This window comes from Pteropus alecto, unplaced genomic scaffold, assembly GCF_000325575.1.
Source record: "Pteropus alecto unplaced genomic scaffold, ASM32557v1 scaffold92, whole genome shotgun sequence".
Classification (NCBI taxonomy): domain Eukaryota; kingdom Metazoa; phylum Chordata; class Mammalia; order Chiroptera; family Pteropodidae; genus Pteropus; species Pteropus alecto.
The window spans coordinates 11,073,347-11,101,303 of NW_006432447.1; the positions used below are offsets into that span (position 1 = coordinate 11,073,347).

The 27,957-nt window shown below is 38.3% G+C and overlaps 1 protein-coding gene across 1 annotated transcript in view; it reads left to right on the plus strand.

The window, feature by feature from the left end:
• PLCL2 (phospholipase C like 2) overlaps nucleotides 1–27,957 on the plus strand; it is a 162,702-nt gene that overhangs the window by 104,503 nt on the left and 30,242 nt on the right. The window contains exon 4 of the mRNA XM_006907268.3: nucleotides 23,322–23,397. Coding sequence (XP_006907330.1) covers nucleotides 23,322–23,397 — 76 coding nt within the window. The remainder of the gene's footprint in view (nucleotides 1–23,321; nucleotides 23,398–27,957) is intronic.

Consider the following 27,957-nt stretch of genomic DNA (forward strand, 5'->3'; position numbering starts at 1 on the left):
GAAGAATGGAATATTTTAAATGCTTATCAGTTCATTATTTTAAAAAAGTGGTATTTGATCTTTTTCATAGGTTCTAATGTAGTGAGCCACACATTGTAGCAGATGCTTTTTATTCGTGCTATTCCAGCGTAGAGTTCATGGTTGTATAAGAGACATAAAGGACTGACACTGCAGGCAGGCGACAGAGAGTGGCAAAAGGAAGGCCAGGAGCAAGTGTATGTGATAAACACTGGGGGAAGCACCGTGCCCGGCACCTGTCCTCAGAGAGCATCCAGTCTACTGGAAGGTAACGGAGGCAGCTAAGGAGTGAAATCTTCCTCTTCTTGTGCTGGTAGATGATAACACTGGTTATAGAACTCTTATTTTGCATATACCTTTAATGATGTGTCTGGTTGTAGAAATGATAAGGCAGAATGTATTAGCTTATTTAAAGGTTTTAAATTGTGAAATTACCCTTACATAACGTTTAATTGAAATAGTTTTGCTGCATTATACCCTAGTTTTATTGATTTGTTCTGTTTTTAATTCCATCTGATAAAATAAGCTATAAAATATTTAAAATCAATTCAAAGTATTATAATTTGAGTTTTAAAAATTGTAATTTTGCTACAGCAATATTATAATTCTTGTGATATTTTATAGTCCTTTTTTGAGTGACTTAATGGTTTCACACCTTGTGACAATTTATTAAAGCTAGCTAAAGAAATAAGTTAAATATTGATAGGAAATATACTACAGTGTTGCACAGCCTGTAACTTTAAATATAGCTCTTAATTCGTATAATGTTATATTGAATTTAACCCAGAATTAACCTTAGAAATAAGGTTATGTTGACTTCTCATTTATAATTTGAAGACTCCAAATGAGAAGTAAAAGTAGTTTAGGAAAACCCCTCAGAACTCCTGTGTCACTGCCAGTCTACACTGCTGAAGCTTGCCCTCCAGTGAGGACAGGATGTGGTGTCTCCTTAGCGTGCATAGTACTTATGCCATCAGAATCATAATGACTTTTCAGTATCTAAACCCTTATTAATAAATTAGTATATCAGAAGTATGCCGGTGTCTTTGTGAGAAAAGGGAATGCAGAGAAGGAATTAATGATGGAAATGGGAGTACGGAAGCCTATATGGAGACTAGAAAAGAATGCCCGTGCACAAGGGGCTACACATGCCAGTTTTCCTGGGACAGACTCTGCCTATGCACCTGTTGTCCCAGCATGATTATTAATAATTCTCCCTCTAACTCTTAACAGTGTCCCTATTTAAATAATTAGTTGTGGTCATCCTAACCACGTCCCCTTGATTGCCCTAATGATGCCTGTGATTAGCAGCAACAAATAGATCTTCAAAACTGCCCAAATTATGGTTGTACCCTATGGTCGTGTTAACTTCTTGGGTCCTGGAAGTGGTGAGGTCTAGGCCTGGGACCTAGCTAAAAAAGGTAGATGTCAAAGCCATCCAGGAGTAGTGCGGACACCCTCTTAGACCGGGCAGATTGGCGGCGGTGGGAGGGGAGGGGCACTGTTAAAACTAGGGACTGCACTGGTATGGCGAACAGGAGTGACTGTCAGACAAATAAGACTTTTCTTCCCTTGAGGAGTTTACAGTTTAATAGAAGAGATGAAGTATATCTATAAGTAGTTAGTAAGAGGTTGGATGGATGGATGGATAGATAGATGATAGATAGACAGACAGACAGACATCTACAAATGTGTAATGAAATTATTTGGATGTTCATGGGAAAGAATAGTCAGTTTCAGGTTTAGGGATTAGGAAGACTTCAAGGAAACACTGGCCTTTAAGCTCGACCTTTAAGAATGAGATTTCAACAGGTAAAGATAAGGAGTCTGTTGCAAGCAGACTTCACAGAGTGAAACATACTCAGAAATGGGAAGCACCTATTTTGGGAAATCCACGTTGGGACCATGGGAGTTCTTGCCCATTTTCAAGCAGTGGAAGGTCATGTTCAGAATTAAGCATTATGGACTGTGGGACGGTTGGAGTGAAAGAGAACTCAGAGATCACCTGTTCCACATTTTCATTTTGCAGATGAGAAAATAGAAATCTTATGGGACCTCAAATTAATGACAGAACCAGGGTTACAGCCTGAGTAGTCTGTCTGTCCAGTATTTTTTCTGCACTCCAGATATGGAAAATTAGCCACGGATGCTAGCTATATAGATGAATGATCAATATACCGATAAAGCCCAGATATCTTCAGTAATAGTGATCTAAAGTTGTGGGGCTCTTGAAATCTTAGGTTCCTTGTTTCTAATTCTTGCTCCCCATGAAAGTGTAAAATAATTCATTTTGCATACTTTGATTGTTTATTAAAAGGCAGAGTCAATGATCTTAAAATAAGGAAGAATGTAATTAATAGATCAAATTCCACTAAAAAGTGTTGAACAATTTTTTATATTATTGCTTCAGAAAACAGAAAATTTTAATATTTTACTTAAAATTTATGTAAATGAACATGAGTGCATCCACTGTTTACAATCAAATATCAAGATCAAGCTTGTTGTCTCATGTAATTAAAGGAAAAAAGGATTATGTAACCTGAGTTTAAGAGATTCTAGTGAATAACTGGGTATTCTTTATGATATACACTGCTCTTAAGAATAGATCTTCCCTGACATTTCAGTACTATATTTTCCACCTCTCCTATCAATATGTGTCGAATTCATCATCTTTTTTAAATTAAAGTGATTTTTACCACTCTTTTAATGTTAATTAAACCAATATTTCAGCTCTAGCTATCTTTATTAGCTTCAGGTTTACTGTTTTAGAGTAAAATTTAAAAATATTTATGAGATCTATACTAACATATACAGACCAAGGAGTCAACATTCTTCCTTTATAGAGAGAACACATTGGAACATTGGCCATTTAAATATTTTGTGAAGTATTACATAAAAAGAAAGTTCTCCTTTAAAGTTTTTTTCATTGGCCTTAAGACAGTATTCTAAGTAAAATGTCAGACACAGACAGGTACCGTGTGATTCCACTTATATAAGGTATCTAAAATAGTCAAATTTATGAAATCAAACACTGGAATTGTAGTTACCAGGGTGGGGGGGATAGGGAAATTGGGAAATATGCCTAATGAATAGGCATAAAGTAAGATGAATAAACTCTAGAGATCTGTGTACAACATTGAACCTGTAGTCAACAGTAATGTACATTTAAAATTTGTTAAGAGGGTAGATTTCATGTCAGGTATTCTTATCACATTAAGATTTTTTCAAAGAAAAAAGTTTTTTCCTTGATTTTGCTATAATTTTTCTGTAAGACGAATACACTTCAGTCATTGTATTAAATTGAAGAGCAGTTGTGGGAATGAAAAGGAGAAAAGAGGAAAAAGTAGAGAAAATGATGCCCACCTCTGTTACAGGCAGTCTAGGTGTCCATCTATATAGTGGTAGATTCTCGGCAGGCCCCATCTGTTCAGAGATTATACATGAATTTGTTCTTATCATTGTAATTCCTTTGTCTCTGCTTTCTATTTGAAATTAATTTGTTGCGATATTTTACAACTTCACAGAAATCTTGATTTTAATTGCCTTCACATTTAATTAAGAAAGCATACTCCGGGGAACCCATTTATCCAGTAGAGAACAGTATTTTTTTGGTGTTAAAATGAACAAGATGCTTTGTCTAGGAGGATGTTATTTACTCTCTGTGAATGTTTTTTTATATAATATATAGGTTACTGATAGTTTCTTTAAATATCTTTTGAATAAAACAAGGTCCTTTAAATAAAATATGTGTACTGAAGGCTTTTTTTCCTTACACAGACATGTTGGTAATCGCATGCAGCATCAGGAGCACTGCTTTATCATGTTGTTGGTATGGTTTCATGTGTCTTGTCTTACCACTGCTTAATGCAGTGAAGAGATAAATCACACTTCATAATTAATAGAGTCTTCCCATCTGGACCAAGCCAGAGATGATCTGTAACAAGATTACTATTGATCCCCATCTCCTCTGTGGCTCCTTTTATCTCTCTCCTGCCTCAAAACTTGACATGAAAAGCTCCTTTTAATTGGAGGTGTCAACTTTCCCGTAACTATATGGAGGTGTAACTATAAAATAAAGCCCAGATAGAATATTATGCTTTGGAATAAAACTGAGCTGATTAGGTAGATAGGTAGGTAGATAGGTAGGTAGGTAGGTAGATAGGTAGGTAGATAGGTAGGTAAGTAGATAGATAGATGATAGATAGATAGATTGATAGATTGATAGATCAATAGATAGATAGATCGATAGATAGATAAAGACAGATAAGGGAAAGGAGGATATGTCCTGCTACAGAGGGAAGGACAGAAACTCAAAGGTAGCTTAATTCTGTGACAGGAGAGGTCCAGCCAGTGGCATTGCCAAAAGCAGTTTCTCTGAAATCATCAAAACCACACAGCTGAGTCACTCCAGGACAGCTGCTGAGCCAATGGAAGGGGAGAAGAGATGTTTAAGAGATAGAATGTTATGATAGCGTCACATGCATCTCAGAGCAGATGTAGCAGGCTGCCACTCAGTGATCAGATGCAGGGAGATTTGGGAACTTTTGGAAGATGGTCCTTCAGAGTGTGCACCTGGTGGTGCTTATAAGACTTTATGTCTGATCCAGTTTTTTAGATTTATATGTCTCCACAGAAACTTTTGAGGAACACATATTTAGAAGTATTCTTACACGCACACACACACCCCGGATATTAAGCTATAAACAGTTGAGGGAAGAGGAGCATTTGGGAGGTTGACAATCTCCTTGAAAGAGATTTCATCATATAGCAATTTTTACCAATTTAATTTGATACCCAGCTCCAAGCTCTCCGGGAGAACAGAAATGAAAACCTTAATGGGGATCAACATATTGTCAGATGGTGTCTCCAGACAAGAAATGATAAATGGTATTAAGCAAGCCACTGTGTATTAACAGTCTGATTTGAAATTTCTAAGTAAGCTAGGAAGTAATAACGCGGTGCTGTTCAAGCATATTGGTAAATGAGAAATGGGAGCCTACTGTTGGCGTCACTTTAGTTCTTGGGGGGGATTTCATTTGAACCAAAGCCACCTTAGGAACTGTTACGGTACACTGGTTTGAAGCCATGTGTCTGGTGAGATCTCTACTGTTTTAGAGCCTTTCTATTATTTTATAAAGGGGCAGAGGAAGATTGCTTATTTTTCAAACATCTTATTTCCCCAAATCTTGTAGAAAATACGTATAAAATATATCTGCATCCTAAAGCTCCAGAAAACTTAGGGAACTTCTTTCTAAACCTACGCTTTATGCAAAAGAATACTACTACATCTTTGATTAAACTAAGGTCAATGAAGTACTGCAGTCTTTTATTCTTCCTGTGCAAGAGCGTAGGGATTGCTTCCTATGTTCCCATCAAATTCTACCTTGAACATGGGATTTTGCTCTTGTATAATTCCCTCAAAGTTTATTTGTTATATAGTCTCTTCTCGACTAGAAGTATTTCATTTATGTTTCTGTAGTGGCTAAAAGTACCTCCTTGAGTCATTTGCTAAGTTCTTCTTTCTTTCAAGGACCCCTAGAGGAAATTAAAAAAAAAAAAAGGTTGTGCACATCTTTAAAATTCTGTACTTGCTCTGCACATAATATACACGGTCCTTTTGGTCAGTCACAATTTACACTGGCAGCTTTTCAAAGCTCTGAGGAAGCGTTTAGCTTCCTTATCCTAGTTTATTCACTAACTTTTTGTCTCCATTAGACATTGTATAAATAAGCTTTAATTGAGTAGAAGAGGCAGTGCTGGCTGTCTCTCCATTTCTGTGGCCGTCATCCTAGTTCAGTCCCTCATCACCCTATGCCTATGGCAAAGAACATGTAGCTTTCTTATCTCCCTTAGAGGGAGGTGAGTATTCTTAAATTTTAGTTAAGTTTGGTAAAGTTGTGCATTAATTTACTTTATCCATTCTGTACAGTAAATGCTCAGCCCTTTAGGTAAAATGTTAGATCTCTCAGACTGTATCTCCTCCCCTCTGCTCCTCTGTAGTGCACTGGTTGCCTGGAGGGGAATGGTTGCAGGAATCTTCCGTGTCCTCACTAAAGCTCACCATCCTCCCCCTCACTCCCCACTTACCTTGGGGTTGGTGCATGCAGTGGAGGGATTGCCCTGCTCCACCTCCAGTCACTCAGGACTGCAAGAGGTGGGCTTCCCACTTGCCCCCCACTGCTCCTTTCCTCTCTCTGACCTAGAGCTGCAGACCCTTGGCCTGGCCCGGCCCTGGTGGGTGGGAGGATCGTCTTCTATACCTCAGGGATGAAGTGCCTGGCTTGTTTCTTGATAAGTTAAAGTAATTTAGAAAATAGTTTCTCCTTGACACATCTAGATTTTCAAGCCTGCTATGGTGGGAACCTGAATAAAAATCTAATTTGACCTTTAAATGAGAAGTGTCTTTGTTTTTATAAGATAGCTGCTCTTCCTTCACCCAGGCCCTGAAACTCGCTGTTTGAATAGGTGGAAAGCCCCCAGGGCAAAATGACTTATAAAATATGGCAACGTATGCGGGGGAAAAAAATAGCTATATTGTCCCCGTGACACCTCTGTTACTGCTGCAGCCACCCAAACTACAACATTTCCCTCCCCACTGTGATCCATCTTTTGGATTGCTGTAAAGACAGACTTCCTGAAATGTCATCTAGAGAAAGGCATGGATGTTTGAGAGAGGAGCCAGGAGGTAGAGTAAGAAGTATGATGTGACACCTTCAAGAACTAGGCCAGCTAAAGGGGTTATATTATGATCATCAAGAGAAATAGAGCTAAATTGCTCCCTATTACCTTGACTATTATTGTTAGATGAATGACATTCTTCTTAGAGCATCTTGGAACAATGCATCCCTTTGCTGTATTTGGATCAATAAAAGATTTATGTTATGCCCAATAACTGCCAAGAGAAAAAAAATAAGGGAAGAAGATAAGTTTGAGGACATGTACCTCAATATATTCCTCTAGTAATTGAAGTTTTCCAAGGTCAAAATTTTTGATTTGCTCTTGAAAGATGCATCAAACCCTATTAATACTATACAGCCCTTTTGAAATAAAGTTTTTACATCATCTAGAATCATTTTGACATCTTAAAGTTTGTCATTATTTTTGTAGTGTTTGCAGAATGTTATCATCTCTACATCTAGTTTTGTGGATGTGATTGCCCTCTTTTGTGGAAATTCTTTTCAAACAGAAAATTGATGATCAAAAAAACAAAGAGCCTAATTGGCTTTCAGCGTGTGATAATTTGTATGCCTTTATGCAGTTTGAGTTCTGAATCCTTTCAGATGCACAAAAATGAAGATTAGTTGACCTAGAATATGCATTTCGTAGCTCTCTAATGTACTCAGCCTGCTTCTCCCTTGTGTTTGGGAGCCCTCTGGCTTGCTCTCACCTTGAACCAGAGAACTGAGTCTCTCCTTGACACTTCAAACTGTGCTATTGGCACAGAGGGAACGCTGGCTACTTTGAAAGAGAAATCAGTGTGCTCACTCCATCACTGTGAGCTGGCAGAGACGGGAATAAAACCTTGGACCTCCCCAGGGATGGGCTCCCACTTTGGAACACCAAGCACTCTCTGGGCCACACCCCACTGGAGGAGTCAGTTTAGCTTAATTAGTTTTCCTAGTGGCGGCAATTTCTGACGAGGTGGGGAGATGGGGATGTGAATCTTGTGGTGGTTCTACATTCCATTCCACCTGAACCTGCACTGCAGTTCGCGCTGGTGTCTGGCTCCACGTGGGGTTCAGAATGTTCTCCAGCTAGTTAAATGGAGATATCTTACCTGAGTGACTATTTTAACAGTGCTGACTTCAAAGTACTGGCTGCAGTCAACCAGTAAGAATCATACATGCGAATTTCTTTTCAGAATTATTTTTTTGTTAAAGGTTCATCAAAAGGATGAATCTTTTAGTGTTTCATTGTGTCCCATTGTTGTGCGTATTCAGGTTAAGCATGTAAGTTGCAGTGATAATATAATTTTATTGTTTAGGATCTTGCTGTTCTTGAGATCATTGCCTGACTTTATAAACGCAAGAGTCATACATACATCACAGATTAATTTGATTTATTGCCACCCATTCTTGCGTGGTTTAGAATGGCATATGCTTTCCATTTACAAATTTGGCAGTGTTGCACGTCCAATTTGGAGCTGAATTGGAAAGATTGAAATTACATTAGATTCGCGTATAAAATTGTTAGTGGTGGTATAGAGGTTTGTTTGTAAATGCAATGATGAGCGCCTCTGTTTTCATGGACACATATTTTTTGGATGTGCAATCACATTTTAGGAGACAACTCTCTCAGGAAATGAGATAATTTGAATGGACTCAGCTTCATAAAATTGAAGCTATCGAAGTAACCAATTATATGAAAAATGATATTTCAGAATTGTTTTTGAGAAAATGTAATTGTAGACACTTACTTGAGACACTTTTTGGCATCTTTTTGGGGGCAGTAGAATACTCATTTCTGACCCTTTTTCCTATCTGTTATGTCCCTAGTCATGAACTTGGGGTGGGGGGAAGGTGTTTCTCCATAGTCTATTAAATAATGAGGCAGTGATTTTTCTCCACAGCTAAATGTATTCCTGTAAATAACATTTGGCACTGTATAAGTTTCCAAGCCCATTTTGTAGATATGTTATATTTGACCTCATGCTCATTAAGACTAAATTCAGCACTGCCTGTGGATTCATTTTTTCTCATTGTCACATAAGTGGGAAGGCTCACCCTCAGCCTCACCAAACCTCCCCCTCTCTCATCAGCCCGTGCCTGGATGGTGGCGTCCCTTTGCACATTCGCTGCTCTCTCAGTGGGGACTTCAGGAACTGTCACTTGTTGTTCTCTTTTAACAGCTACTGTTTTTCATTCTGTTCACTTATATTCCCCCAGACTGCTGTGAAATAATTAGTGCCACTCATCCCACTAAAATAACCACCTTTAATACCAGAAATCTGATTTTACCACCACACGAATTTATCAAGAATAAAAATAACACTTAATAATGGTTTTAAAGTCTTTTCTAACTTAATTAGGGCATTTCAAATTCTGAACCATAAGGAAATTACTCTTACAGTAAACTCAGTGGGCGGAAATATGATGTGTTAAGAGTTAAGTTTAATTCTACAAGCTTAATTACCAGTTAACTTAAAAATAACATGTTAAGTAGTTTACGATATTTATTTCTCCTACTATACTTAGTGTTAGTCAAATATTAGGGTTAAATATTTTTATATGGAGATTTTATATAGGAGATCCTTTACTCATAGAAATCTTTATTTTAAGTGGTTTTATTTTTAAATCAGTGTTGATCATTCTAGTTTTTTAAATAATTATTAGACTTCTACACTGGACAGTATGGAGTTATACCATAACTTACGTCATCATACGGCACAAAATATTTTAGCTTTTAAATCAGCTTTCTGGTGCCAAAAGCAAAAAACAAATAAACAAAAACCCTATCTTTATGAATACAAATGGCTATTTGAGTATATAGCTAACTGTAGCTGGGGTGACCCTTAATAATTTTTAGTTGATTTGCTAAAACTGAGCCCTGTCTTTGTTGTGAGCCTGTCTGTGAAAGTCTTTGATCAATGTTAGGATTCTCCATAACCAAATTTTTCTTTGCCTACGTGTATTATAACATATGTTGATCCTTTTAAAATGCTAACTGCCCTTGCTTTTTCATAATCTTTTCTAAAATGTGCACATGGCATATCAAACTATATTCTCTTGAATACTCTTAGTCCAATATCACCGAATGATGCATCATATAACGTGTCAGAACAGAGTTTGGGAAGTGGTGGCCTTAAGCTAAGAGTGAATATTACATGCTAAATGAAAAAACTAAAAAAGTAACAGTATTTTTTGACATGAAACTTAAAACTCAGTGTCCATAAGTGGAGTTTTATTAGAGCACAGCCGTATCTATTACATATTCTCTGTGACACTTTCCCACTACAACGGCAGAGCTGAGCATTTGTGACAGAAACTAAGCCTAAAATATGTCCTGTCTTCTCCTTTACAGAAAAAGTTTGGCAGCCCCTCAAAAAGAAGATGGGGAGAACTAGTCCTTAGGGTATTTCGTTCCATGCACTTGGTTTCCAAGTTCACTTTTGTCAGCGTAAATTATGATTTTAAAGATTTTTCTTTCATTTTTATCAATGTTCTCAGTGTAATTTGAATTTCGATCCATAAGAACATCATTCTCGTTCTACCTGTCAGCCCAGTAGGAGGAAAATGTTATATAATCAGAGGAACTCCTGTCCTGGAAAAAGAAGTAACACTAATCTTTAGCATTTTTATGGTCAGGAACCTAAAGACACTAGAGGCAGAAAACTAGAAGAGGAAAGCCATGAAAATTAAAGTTTGCTCTGATTTCTTACAGTGCTCACGAGGCAAACATGCCGTGTCAGTAAGAAGTGGTGACAATCAACTTGCATTTTGTGTTACAATCCAATAAAATTTGTAACTGACTTCACACATATTTAGTGAGATACTCATAGGCAGGATTGTGCTGCTTGTTAAGAAGGCATTAAAATCGAGCCAAAGAGTTGAGTTTAACTGCTCCTTTTCTCTCAGATCAAGCAGTTCTTGTTAGGGGAGGGAAAGGGTTAGGGGAGGGTAAGAGGGGAATTGGGTGGAGTTAGGAAGCAGGTTCTGCATCTTCTCTAAAAACCCCTAGTTTCCTTTCACATCTCTGACAGGGAGGAGGGCTTTCTCTCAGATCGTAAAATTCAGGCCTTGCTAAACTAACCACATTCTATTTAAAGCTGTCTCATAAGGGGAGGTATTAGAAAGGGTGCTGAAGGCAGACACCAAACCCGTGAGGCCCTCTCCCAGCGGGGGATGGGGAAGAGGCTCTGAAGCCCCTCTCTTGATTCCCACACCCTGCTACCCCTTATGCTATTCATTTCCTTCTTACACTCAGTACATCTTGTAATTATACCTTCATCGCTCTGATTCCTTCAGGTACCACGCTTTCCGTCCCCCAGATCTCAGTTCCAGGATGACCTGCTCACTACTACATTCTCACCATGGGGCAGGCACTCAAAATATATTTATGAGTGGATGAAAGAAAATGACCTTGATCTCCATGACACAGATATTAGATGTCCTTTGTGCCCTATATCTCTGTCCCAGAGTGCCTACATTTCCCTCAACTTGACTGATTTATGTCATCACAAGTAGCCTTCATTAGGGGGTTTAGGTTTGGGGGCTGGTGAGAGGGTAGAGGGTGCAGTGGCTACTCTTCCAGGCTTCGTACTAGACGGTAACACTGGCGTCCTATGGCAGTGAGTGGTGGCTTTGCCAGTTCAGGAAGAGGACACCTGAGGTACGTAGACAGCTCCAGATACCTGTGGGGAGGGCGGGGCCAGATGCAGAAACAGCTGCGCCCGGGTGTGGGGGAAGGAAGGCACGAGGTTCCCAGCTTCGCAGGTCACTTACCTCTTGTTCAAGCCCTCAGAGTCTCCCTTGCCTTTTGCCAGAGGATTCTCTGCCCTCTCTAACATCTCTGCTTAAAGACTGACATGTCCTAAAGGGAAAGCACAGCAGGTTGAGGAATGGAGGGTAGAGGAGGAGGAAGAGGTATGGGCTCTTAGTTGTTCATCTGGCCAAAAGAGGAGCCAGATTCAGTGAAGCCACTTGGAGATGGGAACACCCCTCATAAATGAGTAGTGTTTCGTGACTTTCCAAAGCATCCATTGTCATGTGAGCTAATAGGTGGCATAGGCCCCTGATGGGCCAAGCAGAGAAGTCCTTGAATGCCAGACAGCCAATTTCTGGCAATTGTCATAACCATTTTACCACCGACTCTCACTGGTCTAGGGAAGTGAGCCATACCACACTCCTGTGCTCTTAGAGGAAGAAACCTTGAGACACACACACACACACACACACACACACACACCCACACACACACACACACACACACACACACACACACACACTCACCCATCCGCCAGCTCTGACCCCACCTTGAGAGATTCTTATCTTTGTCATCTCACCTTCCATCCTGAGCTGACTCCCAGGGCAACTGGTGCCCAACAGAAGATATGCCCTGTTATGTTTTGCCAAGGACACATCTCAGTGAACGTGGTTGTGAATTCATACAAACCATCTGGGCAGCCATGCATGGAGTGTGAATACATGTGCACAAGATTGTTCTTATACAAAGACACTGTGACTAGAAATCAGAATGAAGGAGGAACCTGCTTGCACCCGAGGAAGTAGCTGAGTGGGGTTTGTAAAGGGGGTGGTGCTGGCAGAGAAGATGAGCCCCGATGATGCAAAAATCCCGGCTTTAGTGCTTAACTCTGTGACTGTGGGCAAGTCCGTTTCTTTATCTGTAAAATGTTGGCATAGCATCACCACCTTAGAGGGTATGAGATTACATGTAAATACCCCAGAACATAATAAATTCTCAATAAATGGTAGTCATTATCATGTCATTATTAGTGTTCAATGGCTAGAAATATGCAGCTCTTGAAGCTTTCAGACATTTATGTGTGTGTGTTTTAACATCACTCCAAACTTCAGAGCAGCAACTTTGCTGTTATGAAGAGCATGGCTTCTCTGTTTCATAAAGGCAGGTTTAAAATTACAAAGTGAAAAGCAGAAGGTAAGGTTTCCCACCACTTTGTGAGGCTAGTTGACTCTACTCTGAAAGGAGAAGACACAGGAACACGTGAGTTATGTGGTCAACACCAGGAAGAATGCCTCGGTTTATATGGTAAATACTGTAATAACGCGTCTAATGAATTCTTGTCTTCTAGCTCTGCTGTCCCTGCAATATTGCGGACACTTCGCTGTGCTCAAAAAAGCTGCTTTCGTTACACAGAAGTCTCCAATTGCCTTTCTCTCTTAACTAACATCTATACTTAGTTATCCTAGACCTGAGAGAAACTAATAATACCTGACAGTAAGACTATGATTGAATTACCTTCTGTTAATTAGGAGTTTCTAAATCACTTTGATCCCTTTGGAGAAAAGGCTTGATATAAATACACAGTAATAAAAGTGGTACTATGTTTAATTCTAATTGTATGTTTGGAGATTTAATTAATTTAGTAATAATAGTTTTAAATGAGCATGTCAGAACTCTAAATGGTCCTCGGTGACTTGAAAGAGTTAATGTAGCATCCAGAATTTCCTGATCTACTCTCTGGAAGTAGCTTGGTCACTGAATAATTGAGCTTAAGGAGCTTGAGTTCCCATTTCTTCCTGCAGGGATGATTCAGGCCAGGATTTGAGCCATTCTCTTCAGTTCTTTGGAGACACTCCCTTCCATTCACCATATAGCTTCTGAACTCACCAGCTTCAAAACTTCCAAGACCTGGGGAACCACAGTTGATACCCTGGCCCTTCTTCCCCTTTTACCAGGCATTTCCTGGAGGCAGAAGTGAGTGGCCAGCTATAGACTACATCCTCACTGGACAGCGCCTGGCTGTCCACAGGCCCAGTTGAAAGTTCCTTTCCAAATCGCCAAGCCCCTCACTTGCTCATATCCCTTCCTATCTCAGAGCCGTCGAGGATACTTAAGCTGAGGGTGCACTTAAATCTCTTGCCATCTGAGATGGCATGAGGATGTCATATAAGCACATGGTTATTACAGTTTAGAAAAGCAGAGAAGCGTTTGTACAGTGTTAAGAGGTTGACATGGCCAAAGGCCCCAGAGAGCATGGGGTCTGTGTGTGCACATCCTTAAGGTAACTATGAAGTAGCTGTGCACTAAAGTAGCCTGTTCAGTGTGAGAATGTTGCATAAAATTTCCCACAGCAATCCCATAGGAAATGAAATGCAGCACACATTCTTCTCTAAGGAGACTTCTGATCACATGAGATCATGAAATGGAATAATAACAGGATTATAATCAAAGTGCTTGTGAACTTTCTCTGTGCATGCTCTCCACACAGAAAAACACAGAATGGTATATTATTATATGAACTGGTAGGAATTATTATATATAGTTTTCCTGGATAGTTTTATAATTCCAGTGGGGTTCCTTTTTAGGCTAGTTTAGGTCCTGTTTTGTTGCTCGGTTTTCAGTAGTGGTTTTCTCTGAATATCGTATCGTATAGGACCAGAAACAGTACAAGGTCAAAACCAAAATTCTCTTCAACTTTTTGAAACTCTATGTACTTTGTGAAACTAAAACTATTCAGAAGTTTTAAAACTTTGCCAACAATTTATAGTAGGATGAACATTTTAAATCTGTACATTGACTTCATAACTAATACTTTGGTATGTAGGAATCCCTGCTTTTTTCAGAACCTTTTTCTGTCCTCCCCTAGCCGATATGCACAATGGAGCTTCACCAGCCCCTGGTCTGTTTAAATAAGTTTGGGAACATATGGAGACTTCCAATAATGCTAAATCCCAATTAATGCAGAAATACGAGAGAACAGGGTTGGTCATGGTTTTATAGTTTATTCAGTTGTCTTCATAAAAGAACAGTTTCTTATCTGACTTAAAAGTTTTTTAAAAAATTTATCTTTGGATAAGATAAATCACCATGGTGCATTCACTGTTTTAATTTCTCTAAACTCTGCTTCTGATTTTGTCTTTTCTTTTTTTCTAATTCCTCTATTTTTTCCTATTCCTAATAGAGGAATTTCCTCTGTGATGTTTTCTCTCATCTTTGCTCCTCTCTCCTCTCCTCCAGCCTAACAAATATGTATAACTAAGGACTTCTAGTGGCTAACACGGGAAATGCCTCTCAGAAATACCCACCAGTGTAAACTTGCAGTCTATCCACAGGGCGCCAAAGCAACTGATAGTGAGAACCTAGGGCAATCTGGTGTTTTGATTGCTTGATGCTATTTATTTTTGTGAATTTCATATTGAATCCAAATGATTATTTAAGTAAAAACAGGAGAAAACTACATTATGCTGTGTATAATCTTAATGTCTTTATATAATCTTTACAAGGTGATTCACCTCAGAAATTGCAGTTTAATCTGTGAAATGCAGCCCTTTCTAAGTGTGTCGATACGGTTATATATTAATTTAGAGTGAGAAGTTATAGATGGAGACATTGATTGTGGTAGAAGAGGCTTTTTATCATGTGAAAATTCAACTAAACATCTACAGCTGAGATGGGTTGTTACTTTACAGGATTCGATATTAAATTTAGTGCTCAAGAGATTCAGATTGCATCAGTATTTAGATAAAAGTTATCTAAAGAGGAGAGCCACATTCTTCCCTTAGGTAATATACCACCTTAGCTCCAAAGTGAACTTTATGAAAAGTTAAGAGCATATTGAAAATCTGGAGAATTCTTGGCTTTCTGAATATGGACCCTGGGTCATTCAGAACTCCTAATTCACTCCAGATTTATACAGCACTTGGCATCTATTCTTTGGCAAGAAATGATTGTTAAAATAGTTGAGTACAGTGTTGAGGCAGGCTTAAGTTGAATACGATAGAAACTCAGAGTTTATACTTCACAATATATGATGCCAAAACCATACTTAAGTTGAATACGATAGAAACTTAGAGTTTATACTTCACAATATAATTGAATAGGAGACTGAAAAAAAATTCAGGAAGATTTTGAAATACTCTCCCTTTTATAGTCAGTTCTGCTACAACACTTGGTTTGAAACTGCAAATTTATTTGAATGTGATTGATACATTAGTGAATAATTTTAGCCTAAGGCAAATTTCGTGTTTGTTTATGTACAGTTTTGACCACAAAAAAACACTGGTGAACACAGAAAACTGCACTTTGGTGAACTGAATCACACACACACATCTCAAACACCTACTGACTGCTCCAGTTCACCAAGTGTGTTATGAGCTGCACCCATCCACATCTTGTGTTCCAGCGTCTCACCAGATTTTAGGTCGCTCTCTTGCCACTTCATGGTAACTCACGAGCTGCAACATTTCCAACACCCACTTCCACCAGCGAACTTCAGGTCTTTTTCAAGGTTAAGTACCACATTCAGTGTCGTAGTTTTGCATTTCTTAACGATATAACGTATTCAGAACTGCGCTATCGCTTTTATTCAGTCCCTGTCTTCTTCTAATGTGTCACTGTAAAATTTTTGAATTTGTGCCCCTAACCCCATTTTCCTCTCAAACCCTGTGGTTTTTACTGTGCACGTTTGTAGAGTTTATTGATTTTTAGGAACATGTATGTCACATTATAGCAGAGCTGTCAGTACTGCAGTTACCTTCTCCACAATTACCAAATGACCAAATTCAGAGCTTCTGATCCTGTAGACTCACCTCCTTCCAGAAACTCTGCTCACACATCTGTAAACATTTACTATCCTTCTGTTCCTCCCCTTACACCACTCTTTCTGTGTCTGTTACACTAGTCCTCTCCGCTTATTAATTGGAGTGGTTCTGGAGTATTACTGTGATGTTTTAATATCAGCTGTCTTTAAAATTCCTCCCTTGGAGATGTAGACCTTTTATCTCAGCTGCTACCTTGGTGCAGAAAAGTCCCAATTTTCCAATGCCAGAACCAAGCTTTCACAGATCAGCTGCTGCGGATTTTTCTCAAGCCTGCCTTGTTGTAACTGCCAACTCAGCTCAACTAAGGTGAACTCCACATCCTGAATCAGTTAACATATTAAAGACCCTTTGTAAATTGCGAAATGCTTTACAGCTGTTGCGAGTGTTACAGTTTTTCTTATCCAGTTTACCCTCTAGTCTTTGACTTCTCCTTCCATGCCCGGGGCACACCAGTCACTGAGTCCTGCTCTGCCCTTCTCTACATCATCTCTCAATCCCATCCTTTCCTTTCCAGCCCTTCTGCGGCCTTCAGTGTCTTTTATAGCAGTGGTTCCCTGCCTGCTTCTGTCCCCACTTTCAGATCCCCCACCCCCATTTCTTCCCTCACCCTTTGTTTCTACTTCTGAAATCCACTTTGATCACAGCAAGTCTCTGCTTAAAATCGTAATTCCGTATTCCATTCAATCCGGTCCTTCACTCCTTTTCTAACCACATTTACCTACATTCCCCTAACGTGAATGGAAATGCCTGGAGAGCTTAACAGTATTTTACATTGATTTATATCCTGCCTCCCTCCCCATCATGCCTGCAGTGGGGTCCAGTATGTGGGAGCACCCAAATAAAATATGCTCCTCTCTGCATGTTCGTTAACAATTCAGTAGTGCTTTTTAATCTAGCAGAGCTTTATGTTCTTTCTATAGTTTTTCTATTATGTGGGCTTTGTTTTTTATGATTTTCTATAATTTGCATAGTGAAAAATGTGGAAGCGGCAGTGAGATTTCATGAGGAAACTAGGACAAGTCACTTTGGAGACGGTTTGTTATTTAGAAAGTGTTTTCATAGCGACCTTGCTGGAAGGGATGATGACCACAGCTACTAATGACCGCGCATCCCGTGACCTCCCCACACAGCAGAATCAGGCCACAACCCTCCACCTGTGTGAGATGGGGAGGGGAGTTGGCTTGAACTGTAACACATAGCCCAGCAGACTCCACAGCAGTAAAACTTTTCACACCCCAGTTCAAATGTGTGATTTTTATATTATTTGCAAGTATTAAAAGCAATGTTATCTTTTCCAACAATAACTTTATAAATGGTTTCTCTTCCATGGTTCAACTTTGTGATGATTTGTTGTACTTGGATGTAGTGAAAGAAAAAGTTACCTCTTAATTTCAGTGTTCCTGTATTTGATTCTAAGATTTTTCACCCACATAGTAATAATTATTTTAAAGTGCCTTTAAAAAAAAAAAAAAGGTAGTATTGCTAACTTAGATGTTACTTTCATTAGCACACCAAAGCTTACAGATTCTGAGGAAATTTTGTTATTTTTTGTCCCGTTGTCAGCATTCGTGAACCAATTTGCTTTGTAGGGCTGTGTAGCACAAGGATGACAATCCTCCAGTGACATTGAGCTTTAGAGACTGCCATAAAAGTTATTCTCATTAGAGGAGGAATACTGCTTTGGATTGAATTAGTTGGTCTTCTGCAGACCTCTGCCCTTGATTCACATTTGCCACTTTGTTGTTCATCCCTGGAGTCCTGAGAGGCCAGTCCAGCTTTGGTCCAGCCTTCCAACGGTCTTTCCCGACCCGGTGGTTCCTGAAGCCACACCTGTGACCTGAGCGCTGTCCATCACGACCTACCATGGACTTAGAACTCGGGGGGTGTTCAGTAGGGGCCAGGTATATCATTTTTATAAGTCCATTGGCAAGTTTGAAAATGTTAATCAATTATTTGATTTGGGGAAGATATTTACCAGTTATGTGTCACGCAGTCACAGAATCTGTGTAAAAGAACAAACCTTTTTTTGCTATCTAGCTGTTCTCTTTCGTGACAACTTTCGCACTTCTCAGACTTTGTAACTTCGTTAGAACAGCTACAGCCAAAGCAGCAACAGCATCCATGTGTTAAGATGGGGCCAGGCAAAGGAAGGTCTTAAGAGGCATTTCCCCTTTGAAACTGAGGGTCAAACCAAAACAAAGAGAAAAAATGTAGAATTTAGAAGATATTATTACTGTCATTATTAAATTTCTTTCACCCAAGGACTAAAAATTTTCGACAGATTACTTTTATAATTATCAATATCTGTGTTCTTGGGATGAAGGGAGATTTGGTGTATTGTCCAACATCAGACATAAGATTTTTACATAAAACCATAGACTAGCTTATTCTGAAATCAGAATTTTCCTAATGGATATGCAAATTTAAAAACAGAAAATAAAGAAGCAGTCTATACAAATCCAGTAATATTAAATATAGTAATATAGTAATAGTCCTTCTCGTAACACATCTATAAACAGAGAAGTTTACCTTATGTTAACATGGGAATTATTTTCAAAACAGAGCATTCTTATAAAAGGTATTTCTGTTTTTTTTTTTCAGCTTAATAAAATATGAATTTTAAGTTTTACTTTAATTGAAACTTCCTGCTTTTCATCTTCTTGAGTCCTGTATTAAAATCCTATGTTAGAGTTGATCAAATTTATGAAATGGGTTTCTGGGCTATGTTAAATCCATACACTTGATCTTAGTCCAAAGACCAAGAAATGATTATATTAACTCCACAGATTCTTCCTAATGCATTAGTTCCAGAAATTTAGGAGGTACTGGTAACTAGACACTAATATAAAATCCATTAGTAACAACTCTGTGAAGTCATCTTCTATTTCATAAACAATATGGTAGCTTACTAGGGCTGGCAGCAGGATGTCTGATTGCTGTGCCAAGACTTTCATACCTATGCATTTAAAGGGGACTGATGAAATTAAAGCATTTGCATTAATGCAAATAATGCTTAAAAACCAACCACTCTAATGAGCTTTGCGTTGTATTGACATTAATGTAATATATGCAGAGAAAATAAGATAACTTAAAGCAATTTTTCCCTTTGACTCATTTTTTGATGTCCTTCCCCACTTACTGCTTTTGTCTTGTCCAAGATGCTTATTCTAGCAGTTTCACATTCAATATAAACAATTTCTCTGCTATAATAATGAATTGTTAAGTGGAGCCAAGTAAATCGTTTATTGTCATGTTTTAAAAAATGTTTTCCCAAAGCACTAGAAATAGTTAAAAAACAACAGCAACAATTCTGAGTCAATGTCTGTAGTCGAGATACTTCCATACTGTGTGTAGAACCTAGAACCTATCAGGAGTTACTAATTTCATTTTCCTTTTTTTACATCTTTCTGGTTGGAGTGCCTTTCCTCTGTTTTACTGGTACGATCGCTACTTGTATGTCAAGACCTATCTTGGTGCTGTGGAAAAAGCGGAGGCTTTGAGGTCAAATGAAATATCAGTTCTTTTGTTTATTAGTTACAGTTCCTTTGCCCATTATACCAGACGACCTCGGGAAAGTTACTTAACTCTCAGGTCTTCTGTGTTCACATTTGTAAAACGAACACCCTAAATACCCACCTCACATGGATTTTGTGAGCATGAAATGAAATAGAAAGCACCGAGTATGTACCTGATGCAGAGGAGGCGTTGAATTACTTTCGTTTTGATTCACTCAACCAACACTTGTACTATTTATAATCACAACTTGTTATAAAGTATTAGACCCAGACAGAGATTGATCCCAACGAGATCTAATGGCGCCCCCATCTTGTCCCTGCTATGATATTCAATCATAGTTGTCAGCTGAATGAAAGCAAGACATCAGCTTGCTGGACCCCTGACCTAGTATGCTTATAGGAGCTCACAGCCCCAACAGCTTGATTAAGAATACCTAGAGGGGCTTTTACATTGAGAAAGAACTTATGCAAATACTGCAGGGGTTAAGGATTAATGAACTCATGCTATGGACAAGAACTTTAAACTGTTTGCCATATGTTAATTTCATTATAAATATGTACCCTAACTATAAATATGTATCCTAAAACTATAAAAAAGATATAAACTGGCTGTTCTTCCTCCCAAAGGAAGTGGTTAAAACATTTAATAACAGGTGTGGTGAAGTAAATCATCTCTGCTAAGGCCTGGATGTGTTTTCTTCCTGCCTTGTCTAAGTTCTGCTGGTTGTTTACTGCGTGCCTACCTCTTAGGCGGGTTCCCTCTAGAATTCCCCTCTGACACGGTCTGCAAGTTACCTGCTGCTCTTTACTTACAAACCTGAGAGGAATGGCTTTTCACTCTGTATTTTCCATGCTGGCATATTAGCCACCTTCATATTGTACATACTGCTCATAAGTAAGGATGGGGTGCATTCGCCCCCTGTATTGGGAGACTTTTACATTGATGTCCAAGCCACAAATAGAGCATGCCAGGACACTCCCAGGACCCACCATTAAATGTCTCACCAACCTTCCTGGCTTAGGAGTATTTAACTTTGTCACACCCAGTAGCAGGTGGCCTACAATGACAATGCTGCAAGTTATTATGATTATTGTTTGCTCATAGTCCTGGGTCAGCAACTCTTTTTTATTCATTCTCAGCTCTTAGCTCGGGGGCCCACTTCGAAGGCCTCAGTAAATGATCATCCCAGTATAAAGGATTGATCCTCTCAAGTATTACAGAGCCCAGGAGGCAGATGAGCTTTTCTCTTCAGCCCCTTGAGATGATGTGCCTTTCTTCAAGCCTTGCATGTATTTTACCACTGAAAGGTGCATAACTATTTAACCTTTGGTGAGACTTTAAACTGGAAAATACTTTCAAGAGTAATAATGCAATTTGTTGTTTCTCTGAGCTTTGTCATAGCAGGCTTTTCAAGTAAAACTAAAATTAGCGATGGGTCTTTGAAACGTTGCCAGTGAACATATGAAAGGAAGGCATACTCATTCAGCTAATTTTGGGCTACCAGAAAATGCCCTGCCAGGCTCCTGGATAAATGGAGAGTCGACTGTCATATCTACCAATTGCCTTCATTGAGCCTTCACATCCTTCATTGCATCCTTTCATTTAATTCTGACAACATTATGAGAGCAGTGTCTCTTATTAAACTCATTTTACAGGTAGGAAATTATGGCTCCATGATGTTTAATACCTTGTCCTAGATGACAAATCTAATGAATAGCAGAACCTCGATTTGAACCCAGAATTGATATGTGCTCTTTCTACCCCTGCACCATACACCCTGTCTGAATCCATTTTGACCACCTCTCCCCCGCAGGCTGCCTAAGTGCGTGAGCCTGTGCTTTATGCTGCTGTTTTGTTCTCCTCCGTTCCTGCTCTTACTGCTTCTGTCCTGTCCGTTTGTTTCCTGACCAAGTTCATTTTATTGCTTGTATTTTTTTTTTTCTTTTTCCTTTTCGAATGATGAGAACACCGTTGGCCAGTTCTTTGGTACTGAGCTGTGACAACCCCATCCTTGCTTGAAGAAGTCCTTGCTTCTTTATATCTTTCATTTGGCTTGACATCAAAGCTGAAAAAGGTTACCGATGACGGTATGAACCTTTTCAGTATGCGAATTATGTAATAGTACAAATGACTTTATATCAGTATAATTGAGTTCTTAACTATTCATTTTTATCACTGCCTGTTCAATATGTCAAGCTGTAAAAGAGAATATTTTAATTCACAGGAATGACTCAGATCTTGAAAAATGAATGTGAAAACACTAAATTCCAAAGTGCAAGCCCTACCACTAGGCCGTGAACTCTTTGAAGGCGAGCTGTATCCTGTAGGTCACTGTGTCCCCATCACCTAATCAGGGCCTGTCTCTTGTAGACCTTCCGTGAATAATGAATGAAGATACAAATGAACACCTGCTTTGGCCTTCAAACCTTTGGATGTTTACTATAATTTTCTTAAAACAGTGAAAATCGATAAATGCTGTATGATTCACTTTAAAAATATGGTGTACTTCTTAAAAGGCATGTTGATTATGCTTTAGTGTAAATAAGTGTAACTAATCAAATATGGTGTTCTTTAAATTATACAAACAATCCAACCTACATATATTTCATTTCTATGAAATAATTACTATGCCAACTAGCGATAAATACTATAAAGAAAAGGCAGAATTTAAAGTAATGAAAAATGGTGGATTGGTGTTTATTTATAACGGTCATTTTAAAAGATGAGTATTATAGTGCAAACTATCGAGACATTTAAGCACAAAAAGTTAGAATCTACATTTAAGGTAAGTATCAATAGTTGTATGCGTTTGAGCCACGAGAGCCGAATATGTCTATCCCATTTTCATAACAATTTTAGAGCCAAAAAGATCACTTCAGACAGATTTTTTTTCCCAACATTTTGGTGAGTAAAATAATTGGTCAGCTGTGCCCTGATCCTTTTTCCTATTCAAACTTGGCTGTTAAAGCAAGCACATGCAGTTTGGAATAAGAACTCCAAGCTGAATATTGTAAAGTTATTGATAGGGGCATTAAAAATACTAGTTTGAACAATATCATTAGTAATGTATCAAATAAAAGCTGCGTTTTGGTCCTCATTGTAAGTTTTAAACTAATCTTCAGATAAAGGTATTTTGGCTGAAATGGGTAAAGTGTGTAGGTGCTGGAGCTTTCTATAAGATGATGTAACAGGTTTTGTTAAAATGAATGACTGAAAATATGGTATAAAACATAGATCAGATGTTTACACATATTTATTTGTAGTTTTTCATACTGAAATGAATTCAGTTTAGTATTGGCTGTCAAGGTTCAAATTGAGTGTTGGACAAGCCTAACTATACCTGAAACTTAATACTCGCAGTCTTGTTTAAATCATTTCATGGCGATGCATGATTTTTCATTTACATATTTGAATTTGAGTAGTGAGAAGTCGATATAAGAGCGTTGTGCCACATCACCTCAGCCTGATTTTAGGAGAAGAGCCTCACACATGTGTGCAGACCCATGTTGTCAGTTGTAATCTTGTGCCTGGATGTTCCCTTTGCAGATGATCCAGTCCCTCAAGGCCTTGATTGAAAATGCAGATGCTGTGTATGAAAAGATTGTACATTGTCAGAAGGCAGGTAAAGTAAAAGTTTCTTTTCTTTAAATCAGTAGCATCATTTATTTGCCCCTAAACTATTTTTCATCTGTTTGATGCTATGTCAAGAAAATCAGATATAAAAATTATTCTTCCATGGCTAAAGAAAATACAAATTCACTGATTCTCAAGCCTACATAAAATCATGGTGAGTGGGTGGTAAAACATATTGACATCGGTCAGGGGTGTGGCTTAAGAATTCTCAGCTGTTATAAGCTCCCAGGTGTTTCTAATGAGCAGCCAAGATGGAGAACTTCTACAATAATTTCTTCCTCAGTGTTACCTGTGCTGTCAGACCCCCTTCTGTCATCCATGACTTTCTAGCACATGATAGGAAGGGTGAGTCTTGAACGGAGAAAGATTGAGTTCTTAGAAAGAAGATTACAACCTCTTGACACTTTTTAATGCACTGACATTTTCAAATGCTGACGAATTCATTAATTTAACATCCAAATGTTATACTAGATTATAAAATTCTACTTACATAAACAACTATCTAATTAATTTTAGCTGTGACAAAACCCAAACACTCAAGTATTCTACATTGTAATAAGAATAGACAAATGGAGTTCTTTCAATTTTGAAATTTTGTTTGTCAATTTGGAAGATTCTAATATGGAAAATATTTGTAATTTATAAATAAGAATATTTGTCCTAAGGTTTCTGGTTGCTGTCCTTTAAAATCAAGAGACTATAACCAAAAAAAAAAAAAAAAAAAAATCATATCTAAGAACGAACTTGTTTAAAATAGATTAAAGAAGAGGATACGTGTGATAATTTTCCTTTTTGGTATTTTTTAAAGGACTGTGTACATTAATGAGTAATCAGAGAAATATCCTCATCTTGTTTTACTCATATTCTTAAGAAAATATTATTAGTAAAGTAATCTTTCTACTGGGACAATATTCCCTATAACCACAACTAAAACAAGTTCATACATCATTTTTGTAATTTCATTATTTCATTACACAAAATTATCCAGTAGCTTACTAGAGTCTATTGTATCAATTCTAAACTTCTGATTTCCCATGCGAAGTCATCTACCAACTGGCTCACCCATTTTGCCAATGTTACATAAAATTTGTTAATTAAATCATCTGTTCATTTGTTTAATGAATATGTTTTGAACTTCTACTATGCATAAGATACTTACTTGTAAGAGCTATTTCATACCAAAATATCAAAAAATAAACAAGATTGATTTTTGCCTTCTAGAACCTTCAAATTGAACATGAGATATGAAAGTTATCACACAGTCACATGTATGGAGAACTTACTATGTGTTTCTCAGGAGTCTGAATTCAGTTTGTGAGACAGTTGGTTTTTGAGCAAAATGGGAAAGAAGTTGAGCTTTGCGGTGATGGTCATCATAGCTGTGTGCAGGGAATTTTTTGTGGGCAAAACCCAGTTGCGAAGCTACTGGGAGCAGTGAGGAAGGAAAGGAAGTGACCATGTCAACCCAGCCTGGCCTTCGGGCCGCCCTTCCCCATCTTCTGTGTGCTTCTGTTTAGTCAGATCTCCTTGAGCCATCCTCCTGCTAATACTTCTCTCTGCTAATCTGTACTGTTCTTTCTCGTCTCAACAATATTTCTGAAGACCTTTTATGATTCAAGGATTTATGTAATCTAACCATTCTATTCAGCCCTTCAAACATGTACAGTATTTTATTCAGCTGATAGAGCTTCTTCAGCGAGTGTGTGTTTTATTAAGGTACTCCATTTTCCAAACAGGATAGTAACCTTCTAAGGCACCAGGTTTGCATATTGAGTTACTGTTGAGGTTTTACTCATGATGTCTGTTCTAACATTCTGTACAGAAAAGTCACTCAAATATGAGCTGACTAAATGTGATTTGACTTTTATTAAGTGTTCTATTTTATTAAATGCATGTATTGCTGTGAGAATTATGGACTGTGAAAATTTAAGGCTGCATTTATCAGAAAAAAACTATTTTTTAACAATTTGAATTGCTGTCAATTCTTTACAACTTTATTGCTTTGTAAAGGTTCATAATTTCTAGTGTAATTCAGCTTTATGTTTCATTTGATTACAATAAGAAATATATTTGCTCATATTTTTAAAAGGTGAAGAATCTTGTCTATTAAGGATTTTGCTTGGGTGGAGGCGGGGAGAGACTAACACTGTGTAATGGTTTGCGTTGCTTTGGGTTTAAAGATCTTTAGAGGCATATAACGATTATCTTTTGGTTTCACAGTTACTGCTGACCGCCTACACAACCCTTCTGTTATCACAAGTGCTTATTTTAGAGTCCCTTGATCTTTTTTTCCTCATGTTTATAGTTATCGTAAGAGCATATAGTCATTAGTCATATGAAGAATTGCTAATTTGTATTGGACTCAAAAACATTTGCATAAGATTTTGCTTTTGATAAGTAATTGTTATTCCGCTTGCATAACTTTAATCTTGCAATGACAAAATGAAGATATAGGTCACCAAAGTGCTGCAAGAGAGGATTATTTTAGAAATATTTCAAACTTGCAAACACTAATTTATGTTCTTATTAGATAAACCTTCATTTAAACAATTAAGTGAAAACAATGAGTTACACTCCCACCTCCAGTCACATGTTGAAAAGTATACCTACTTTGGACAGGTCCTGGCTGTGTAGTTGTTTTTTTTTGGAAATAACAGTATGTATTCTGGTGTTGTTACTGGGAAGAGGGAGTGAGGCAGACAAGGTATGCTGGGAAATGAAGACCCCCCCCCTATCCAGCAAAGGCTGGGGTCCAGCAGGACCCAGGAGGAAGATGACACAAAGGGATACTGGGGAGGGCAGAGGGAACATCGACGTGACGGGCAGTTGGGGCAGTCTGCGTAGCTCTCTTTTTTAAAAAGAAAAGATGGCAGCACAGAAGGTTGGAGGGTTAAAGGGAAATCTTAATAAGAAAACTATCCTAGGAATATGAAAGATCCAGCGAAGAGGAAGACGTTAAAAGATGAAATGGAGATAAAGGATGGAGGAAGCGAGGAGGGCAAGGATCAAGTACAAGTCATGAAACACTTGACCTTAGAAAGAGGGAAGCACCCCCTCTTCTCAGACAACACAGAAAGCTGTGACATTTAGAGAAATTCTGAGAAACAGAGGAGCATTTTCCATTGAGAAGGTGGACAGGGAAGTCCTGCCATAAGAGAACAGTTTTGAGGGTGAGGAAGTGAAAGAGAGAACTAAGGACAGGGATAGAGAGTGGGAGCATCTGTCCAGTCAGAAGTCAGTAGTGCCAATAAGAGGGACTGATTAGATGTTGGATTGTGCAGGAGTGATGTGGATGAGCGGGTCTTGGCCGCCGTCTGATGCGAAAGATAAGTAATAAATGGCATGGCTGTGCAACAATGAGTGTGTATAAACTAATGAGCACAGGTGAATACACTCACACACATTCTCCTAAATCTAACAAATGCACAGTCTTCCAAGAAACAGCAAAGTTGGTGATTGGTAAGGAACACATGCAGGGGAGCTGAACAGGAATCTGCAGAGGGAGAAGCATCAGAAAAGTTCTCTTTTTTTAGAAGTTTCTAAGTTGATAAAAGATTAGCCAGGTTCTTTCAGGGGAAAAGTCTTCCACTTTCTACTGTTTCTCTCTCTCTTTCTCTCCTCTCTTGCTCTCTCTCTGGGGCCCAAAAGAGCAGACTATCATTGACTTTTAATTTCCTTCTTAGTCACTTAGTTGATATGCTTCATAAAGGATAGGAAGATGATCTAGAAGGAAACTCAAACTACTTTGCTTCAGTGAGTTGGATGTTTTTGTCAGGTGAATTTAAATGGAAAATAATTTGTTCTCTGGGGAAAAAAAAAGAAATCAATGACATACTTCCTGTCAAAGATGGTGAATTAACACATGCATTTAATCTCCACTCCCTTCTGAGCCTCGTTAAAATGACAGTTAGGGTTTTGTTTTTTTGTTTTAGAGCCTAAACCCCTAAGGACAAAGAAAATAGGAGCAACAAAATTTTGGAAACTAAAAACGACTGAACAAGTGATAATTGACTTAGCTGACTCAAGCAAGGTGAAGTTGAAGCTGCCAGTGGGGGACCTGGCAAGCTATCTCGTTTACACTGCAGACCACCCCCCCACCAGCTCGGAACTTGGTGGCACCAGGTGCCTCTGGAAGTTAGGGTGAAGGCAGAGCTAAAAGAGAGCTCTCCCAAAGTTGGATTAAGAAGCAGTTAGACCCCAGGTGGCTGACAGACCGCATGTGTCCTGACAGTGGGCGGGGTTAAAAATAGCAACGTTCTCTTCCTTCATCTGGGGAGTTTGATAGATAACACTTGAAGAAAGTCTAAACAATATAAGCATGTCATTTAGAAATATGGATATAAATATTAAAAAAGGAAACAAAAAACTCAGCAGTTGAATGTACTTGCTTCTGGAGAGGCAAGCTTAGTGACAATTATTTGGCTCTTTAAACTATGTGCATGCATAATTCTGATAAAAATTAAGTCACTACTAAATTTAAATTTAATTTAAATTACTAAATTAAAAAAAAAAAAAAAGAAGAAGAAGAAGAAGAAAGGAAGGAAGGAAG